Source organism: Centrocercus urophasianus, unplaced genomic scaffold (genome assembly GCF_019232065.1).
Source record: "Centrocercus urophasianus isolate 14NV4802_14NV808 unplaced genomic scaffold, USGS_Curo_1.0 seq_22, whole genome shotgun sequence".
NCBI classification, from domain to species: Eukaryota; Metazoa; Chordata; class Aves; order Galliformes; family Phasianidae; genus Centrocercus; species Centrocercus urophasianus.
Genome location: NW_024884778.1, coordinates 17833510 through 17841660, shown reverse-complemented (window position 1 = coordinate 17841660; position 8151 = coordinate 17833510). Strand labels below are relative to the sequence as shown.

General features: G+C 51.2%; 1 protein-coding gene across 1 annotated transcript; it reads left to right on the top strand.

The window, feature by feature from the left end:
* Positions 1 to 297: 297 nt before the first annotated feature.
* DUSP7 (dual specificity phosphatase 7) lies at positions 298 to 7577 on the top strand. Its single transcript, XM_042823758.1, has 3 exons — positions 298 to 735; positions 2516 to 2944; positions 5186 to 7577. The coding sequence occupies exons 1-3, from the start codon at positions 324 to 326 to the stop codon at positions 5491 to 5493; spliced, it is 1149 nt and encodes a 382-aa protein (XP_042679692.1). The 5' UTR covers positions 298 to 323; the 3' UTR covers positions 5494 to 7577.
* The last annotated feature ends 574 nt before the right edge of the window (positions 7578 to 8151 follow it).

The window sequence follows — 8151 nt, the reverse complement described above, 5'->3', positions numbered from 1 at the left end:
TCGGCGAGACCCCGCACCCCTTCCCGCGCTTTGCCCCCGCCCCCTCCCGCCGCACCTCATTGGTGCAGAGCGCTGGGGGCGTGGCCTCGCCAGGGCGAGGCGCGCCGGCCCCGCCCCCTCGCCCGCCCCCCGCGGCATGACACGCAGGGCCGGCGGCGAAGCTCCGCTTTAATTGAGGCCGCCGGGATGAGGCGCGCCGCGTAGGGCAGAGCGGGGCCGCTGTGCTCCGGGCCGCAGGCAGCGCGTACGCACGGCCGCGCGGAGCCCGGCACGGCGAGCCGCCGCGGCGGAAGGGAGCGGGGGGAGGGCTGCTGCTGAGCCCCATGAAAACGCAGGTCTGGGGAAGCTCCCCGCGGGCGCCCATGGCTGCGGCGATGCCGTGCAAGAGCGCCGAGTGGCTGCAGGAGGAGCTGGAGTCGGGCGGCGGCCGTTCGCTGTTGCTGCTCGACTGCCGCTCGCACGAGCTGTTCGAGAGCTCGCACATCGAGACGGCCATCAATCTGGCCATCCCCGGCCTGATGCTCCGCCGCCTCAAGAAGGGCAACCTGCCCATCCGCTCGATTATTCCCAACCACGAGGACAAGGAGCGCTTCGTCAAGCGCTGCAAGGCCGACACCGTATTGCTTTACGACGAGGCCACCGCCGACTGGCAGGACGCCGGGGCCGCCGGCTCCGTGCTGGGGCTGCTGCTCCAGAAGCTGCGCGACGACGGCTGCAAAGCCTACTACCTGAAAGGTGAGCTCTCCGCCGGCGGCTCTCGTCCCTTTCTCCCGACCCCGCTTCCATCCTCCGCACAAAATGGTGGGAGTTGGGATCGCCCCGCTCCCTCGTGCCCCTCTCCGTCCCCCCGGCAGCGGCCGCAGCCTTCGTGCCCGCCCCGCCGCGCTGTCCTCGGCCGACCCCGGCCGTGCCACCGCCGCCCCGGGGTGCCCCTCCTTTCCAGAAATGGTCTCCCAGCCCCCTCCTCCCCCCAAAAAAGCGTTCTTCTCCCCCCCCTCAGGAACAGCAGATTGCCTGGGAGGGGGCTGCCCGCCCCCGGCAGCGCGTTGGAGGAGCGAGGGTTCTCCGGGTACAGCACGCGCGCCCTGCGCGGAGGCTGGGGGGTGGTGGGGAGGGGGCCGTGTCGTAGCACCCCTCGGCCTCCGCAACTGTCGGCGGCCCCGCTCCTCTCCGGTCGCTGGGAGGCGGCGTTGAGAAAGAAATAACATTCGGGTCGAAGCGGGGGAGGCCGCTGCCGGCAGAGCTTTTCACAATGCCGCCACTTCTCAGAGCCCCCAGTTAGGGGAACGTGGGTAGCCCCTCCCCCCGATACGGGCAGGGGAGGTGGGCGTTTGTAGATCCGCTCCCAGGAGCCTCCTTCCGAAGTGGCCGGCGGCGTCCGAGAGCCGGGCCCCGAGCGAGGGGCCCCTTCCCCCCCCTCCTCCTCTGAAGCGGTTCTTCCGCTGCCCGCCTGTGCGGGTGGCTGCAGCCCCCGCCCGTCCCGTCCAGCTCTGCCTCGCCCGCGGCGCTTGTCCCCATCGCGAACAGTAGGAAGGAGCGGTGCTCAAGTTGATCTGAGCGCTCCCCGATGAGCACGAGGGGGCTGAGTGGCCCCTTTCTCTCCTTTTTTTTTTTTTTTTTTTTTTTTTCCGGGGAAGCGTGATAGCTGTTTCAAATTAAAATTCCAAAATGGCTCCTCGGTGCTGCCGGCCGCAGGAGGAGGGGGGATGTTGGTGAATGGATGCGGCAGGAGCTGCCTGTCCTGCTCTGTGACCCCGACCCCACTGCTAACAAAGTTTCCAGGAGGCCTTTCTAATTAAACCATTTGTCTGTGTCCGCTACTGATGGCTCCGTGAGAGTTCAGTGCTGCCTGGAAGGAGGCAGGTTGGTAGGGGTGTTTGCTTCTGCTTTTCTTCCCATGCTGTTGAGATGGAAGAAGGCCTTGGGGACAGGCGTGAAGGGTACCATCCCTCCTCAGCCCTGCTTTGGTTTAGGTGAAGAGTGACAGAGTGACCCTGTGTTGCTGCCCTATCAAAAAAAAAAAAAAAAAAAAAAAAAAGGGCCAAAATGGCGGTAGTGATTTGTTAGAGGTGAGAACGGCTCTTTGGAAAAACATACAGCCTTTTTCCTTGCTTGATGCTGTTATTGTATGGGGCTTTTTTTTAATGGCCCTTATTTGCTTCTTGCTCTTAGTTTGTCTTTTTAGACTCAGATACTTCTGTGTTTTTCTGCCTGGATGGCATAATAGCTCCTGGCTAAACTGCCCCAGCCTGGCATCTCATGGCGCTAAATGCAGTAAGATTGTGTCTTGCCATTTATTTTGTTGTTACTTTCCCTGCATTTGAGGTTTGGTTGGTATTTGTCAGGCTCAGGAAGAAGCTCTTTGCTTGGGATTTGTTTGCTCAGTAAGAGCACGGGGGAAACCTTCCTTATGGCACTTCTTGGGTAGTTGAAAGCGTGTGCACATGTGTTCGGATGGAAGGACATCCGTGCGGAAGAGTAAAACACGTTTCTCTCTGCCTTTTCCCTTTCCCAGGTGGCTTTAACAAGTTTCAGACTGAATATTCAGAGCACTGCGAGACAAACCTTGACAGCTCCTCACCCAGCAACTCTCCCCCGGTGTCTGTCCTTGGCCTGGGAGGGCTGCGGATAAGCTCTGACTGCTCGGATGGTGAATCTGACCGGGAACCCAGCAGCGCGACAGAGTCAGATGGGAGCCCCATCCCCAGCAATCAGCCTGCCTTTCCAGTCCAGATCCTTCCATACCTGTATCTGGGCTGTGCCAAAGATTCTACCAACTTGGACATCCTGGGCAAATATGGCATTAAATACATCCTAAATGTGACTCCCAACCTGCCAAACATGTTTGAGCACGACGGAGAGTTCAAGTACAAGCAGATCCCCATCTCAGATCACTGGAGCCAGAACCTTTCTCAGTTCTTTCCTGAGGCCATTGCTTTTATTGGTAGGTAGCTGGCAGAATGTCTCTTCTCATGCTCACCACTTGGGAATGTGGCAAGCAGCTTCCTAGTGGTGCTGCAGACGGTCTCTGGCCTTACCTCTCTGGGCATGGCATCATTGCTAGCTTAGCAGCTGGGTGGCACGCTGCTGGAGTGATGCCTTTGGTGCATGTTTGCTGGAATGGATTCATGGAGTCCTCCTCGTCTGGACCTCCAGCCCTTCAGCCAGGTCTCCTGTGAGCAGTGCAGGAGAAGCAGCCCTGCTGCTGCTTGCCCTTCAGTGGGGGTTCGCTATGGTGTGAAATCACTGAGCTGAGGCAATGTGGAGCTCTGGGCACCTGGTTTTTGCTTGCAGGAAGGAGTGCTGCTGGGAGCTTTGTTACTGTGAGTGGTGCCAGCAGTTTCCCGAATGTGCTTAGAGTGTCAGGGTGGGGGGAGCAGGGTTCTCAGCAGGAGATTTGCTAATCTAGTTCTGATCCTGCTGGAAGTCTCCCTAGTGTAACTAACTCCTTGTATGGTTACTTTTCCAAAGGTAAGTGTCAACACAATGAATGATAATAATTACACTCCAGAGCTCTGCTGGGGAAAGTGCTGTGCAAGACAGCCTCTGAGCAGCCTGGGCTGGGTGTTGAGATGGGCACAAGGGAGGATGCCTTTAGTGCTAATTTTGAAAATTGCTGCTTTTTCTTGTGGAAGTGTCTGTTGGGCTGAAAGGAGGTGCTCCCTTCCAGTGTGACCTGTGTGGAGTATTGGTGATGGTCTGATCAGTTCTGATTTACTTGGGAAATTGGCACAGGTCATTGCTAACGCTAACTATTAAAAGCTTGATGGCTTTTTATCTGGTTGAAAGTGTAATGTGGTAGATATGGGCAAGGGGCACCTTTGCCTGCATCAGGGACCTGTTTGATCATCTGTCTGCGCTTCCCATGCAGAATCCATTATTAAACATCATGGGTGGCTCACAGGGTCCCTGCTGGCATGTGGCTTTTGGGAGCTGCCTGCTCCGTTCAGGCAGTGTCCCTGTGAACACAGTGCTCATGCTTTCTGTTTAATGGCAGGAAATGAAAGATTATCTCACTCTAAAAATTGAACACCAAGAACTGCAGCACAAGTCAGATGAGAAACAGTAATGTCTTGGAAGAATATGGAATAGGGAGAGAGTGGCGGGAGGGCTGGATGTGCTGGGGGGTGGTTGCCCACAGCACTGGAAATCCCTGCCTGGTTTTAGAGGCTGGGACAGGGTCTTGTTGTGGCTTGGGTCTGGATTTCACTTTGCCTGCAGCCTCTTTGCATTCCCCCACGTTGATGGTGCCAGAGTGTCTCTTCTGGCTTTGCCTGGGGACCCTCTTTCTCTTGCCACCTTCTCCCTCCCTGCCAAACTCTGTCCAGCAATAGACTGCAAATATAGCTGCCCAGAAGTAAGTGAAGCTGTGTACTTGTATGCGCTCAGTGTGCTCAGCAGTGTGTCCCTCTGTTAGCATCAAGATGTCAATTCATAAAGAGGTCATGCTGTTCTGGCTGTGAGAGAGACAATGAGCATGTGTGTGCTTTTCAATCAGTGGCCAAAGAGGGGAAATGTTGTTTCTGTTCTTTTGCAATTTTTTGGTACAGCCTGCATTCCTACTCCCTGCTGCCATTCGTTCCGAGAAAATCTTCTCCAACGCAAGCATTTGTTTGTAGTGAAGTGCACTTCTTTCAGTCCTGAAAAGGATTTCACAATAAGGGAAGTTCCTGCACTTCAGGCTTGGCTTCACTTGGCTTTGATTACATTCAAATAACTTTCTAGTGGAAAGTCTCTCTGCTATGAGAATAGCAAAGGAGAGTCGTTTGCATGGTGTTGGGCCATGCTCCTGTGTTGTGTGCGGCCAGGTGTTGCTTTGGTGGTGGCTGTGCTATGCCCGGCATCTCCCTGGAGCTGTTGTCTCCAGCCCTGTCTGTCTTTAGATGGTACTGATGCTCTCCGGGAAAGGGATGTGTGCCAAGCTCTCCTCTAAAGTCTGAGATGCGTGGTCTTGCTGTGTCAAATGGGTCTGCGCCACGTTGCTGCATACTGGGAATCTCTCAGTAGCTCTTTCAGAAGGGATGAGGTGTCAAAGGGATTTGAGGTGGTGTCAGTAGGAGCAGGGGATCCAGTTCTGGCAGTCATCCTGGTCCTTTGAGTATGCAGCTGTCACCTGGCCCTGCTCCAAAGCTTTGCTTTCTCGGTGCGGAATAATAGACTCCCCCTTCCCCTTGTCTTGTTTCAGATGAGGCCCGTTCCAAGAAGTGTGGGATCCTTGTTCACTGCCTCGCGGGCATCAGCCGGTCCGTAACGGTCACCGTCGCCTACTTGATGCAGAAACTCAACTTGTCCCTTAATGATGCCTATGACTTTGTGAAAAGGAAAAAATCCAACATCTCCCCAAATTTTAACTTCATGGGCCAGCTGCTGGACTTTGAGAGGACTCTGGGACTCAACAGCCCATGCGACAACCGCTCACCCAGTGAACAGCTCTACTTTACCACCCCCACCAACCACAACCTGTTTCAGCTGAACACGCTGGAGTCCACATGAAGAAGGCGCCATCTGGTTGGAAACTTGGGCATCAAATTGCTTCTCTTGAGCATTTCAACTCTTACAAAAATCTGTCTCGCCAGGCAGCTCTGGAAGGACTAGCTTCTCTGGGCAGAGGTGCCACGTTGCTGCTTTAAGAAGGCTAATGCCATTCATTAGTATTCCAATGAAAGTGGTTTGAATAGGTAGCCTTTTTTACAGGGCTTATCTAACACGGGCGATGTTAAAGCATTTTGAATGCAGCTGTTACCAGCAATAACTCCTTTCCTGGGTGCATTGGGACCGTCAGAGCACGTACACGTGTGAAGAGCTTACCAGGGGTTGGCTTGCTGTGGAAAGTGAGGAGATTTATGCACTTGGAAACCTTGAACAAAAAGTGTTGGGCCAAGACTGTTTTAAAACCCAAGTTTACTTTTTAGATTTAAAGAAAAAAAAAAAAATAGATCTTACTCAAGCTTTGGGTTCAAACTCTTTTTAAATATGTAAGTTCCTGACTGTTTGTACAGACGATGTTGCAAAACCGATATTTTATTCTGTTTCTTGTTTGATCATTATTTTTTTAATCAAATGTTTATATTGACCAAATGCATTTTGCACACTTTGTGAAGCCTTGGTATGTCCTGGCATATTACTGGGTACTCCATAGAGAGATACATGCTGCTGCTGTTGTTGTTAGCATCTGGTAGGAAGCTTTGTGATGTGTGGAAGGCCAATTGGGCTTAAGCGCAACCCCCTTCACCACTCCTGCATTTGCAATCACAAACTCTGCACTGATTCAGCCAAGGTGACTAAGCTGCAAGCTTGTCTTAATGCCACCCCTGCCAAAACACTGCTATTGCCCAGAGAGAAAACTCTTTGTAGCCTCCAGAGTTGGTAGAAGCATGTCTGAGCCCAGCTTCGTTTTCTGCTGCCTGTTGACTGACTTAAAGTCATCCAGCTGGCCTGAAATCATTCCAGCTTCCTGAGAACAGAAAGGAGACGTGATGTTGGCATTCCTGGTGCACGGTTGAGTCTTTCTCACATGTGCACGTGTTTGGGGCTTGGATGACATGGCTTGAGCCTGGGGCAGAGCGAGGGTTGCACAGCAGAATGGGACTGAATGGGCACACATTCGGTGTGCAAGAGGAGTGGGGAGATGTGGAAGTGATGATGAGAGTGTCGTAACAGAATTTTATATATATATATATATATACACATGAATATATATATTAACTGGCAAATTCTGAGATGACTGGAGCTTTCAACAGAGGTTCTGATTTTTTATTTTTTTCTTCCTCTTTCAAATAACTTTATGCTGTGCCTTCTATTCTGAGAAGACTTGTTTATATTTTTGGCTAGTGTTTGGCAAACACCTTAAACCGAGCCGGGAGGGGGAGGAAGTGGTAATAATCTCTGGGAGGAGAGCAGAACGGATTTGGAGATTTCTTTATTGGCTGCAATGTAGTCCTTCCTTTCTCCCCCCCTCCCTGGCCACTTTAACTCTCATGTAACTGAAAAAAAAGCCACGGATTTTTTTCTAAGTATCCAATTTTTTTGTACATTTTTTCAAGAAAAATAAAAATAATAAAAAAAAAACCCTCCATCTGGAGGAATGTTTGATGCTGTCACATCCTGAAAAAGTTCTTTTTGTTAAAGATGTTATCAGAATGTTGGAATGAGCTTCTTTTCTTGTTTTCTGTTTTGTTTTTTGTTTTTTTTGCCTGTTCATTAGGTTTTGTTAATAACAACGTTGGGATCATGGGTCATTAGGGGAGAGCATGAGTGTAAGTACGGTTGCGAGTGAGCAAACTGAGAATATCTGAATGTCATCTTACCTCATCGAGGAATTTACTTTTTCAGGGATTTTTTGACAGTGCATCTGTATTGCATTACAGCTGAGCTGGTTTGTAAAGGCTTCCTGTGCTGTTAGCTGTCTGTCTTCTTTAAAAGAAAAAAAAGAATCTTCTGAGTAGTATAAATGGAGCTTGTTAGTGAGGAATGGTTCTGCCTTCTGAGTTATGAAGGAAAACTAGTGACCCTATATATACTGATCCAATATTGGGACTTTGTTTATATTACAAATAAATATTATTTTTTCTTTAAAATTGATGTTTGTCAGATGCTTGTCTGGCCTCTGCCCATATAAGGGCATGCTGTTCTCCTATCCGTGTTTCTTAGGGGTTGGTTAGTATTCTTCTGTGACCATGAAGAGCATTTGCTGGGAGATGTTCAAGTGTGGTGTTTGGTTTCATGCAGAGTTTAATTTTTAAGACCTGTGGTAAAATGGAGATGGATACGTGGGAGGATGAGGAGAGGAATGGGGTATTGGGTAAAGCAAGGGAACAAAGAGCAGCTTGAGAATGGGGCTGGCTTTGACCCCAACCGTTCCTCTGTGCCAAAAATAAATAGATGCAGACTGTTGCTGTTAAGCCTGGCCTGTGAAGGCATGGCAAAGCTTTGCTCACAACTGCCATGGTAGCAGATTTTCTTTTTTGTAGAAAAGCAAATAGGCATGGCCTTGCAGGCAACCGATGACTTCTAGGTCCTGTGGCTGTGTGTTCCTGTTTGCAGCAGGGCAAGACTTAGATGGCTCTGCCAGCGTTCAGGATGCTTCTATTTTCCCGAGCGCTGGTGCAAGTGGGCTATCAAGAATGGTTAGGAAAGGTTATAAACAGCTTG

Excerpts from the sequence above, each read along its gene's own strand:
- DUSP7 (XM_042823758.1), top strand. The coding sequence starts at position 324 with ATGAAAACGCAGGTCTGGGGAAGCTCCCCGCGGGCGCCCATGGCTGCG. Across the intron at positions 736-2,515 it reads CAAAGCCTACTACCTGAAAG|GTGGCTTTAACAAGTTTCAG; the intron begins GTGAGCTCTCCG and ends TCCCTTTCCCAG. Across the intron at positions 2,945-5,185 it reads TGAGGCCATTGCTTTTATTG|ATGAGGCCCGTTCCAAGAAG; the intron begins GTAGGTAGCTGG and ends GTCTTGTTTCAG.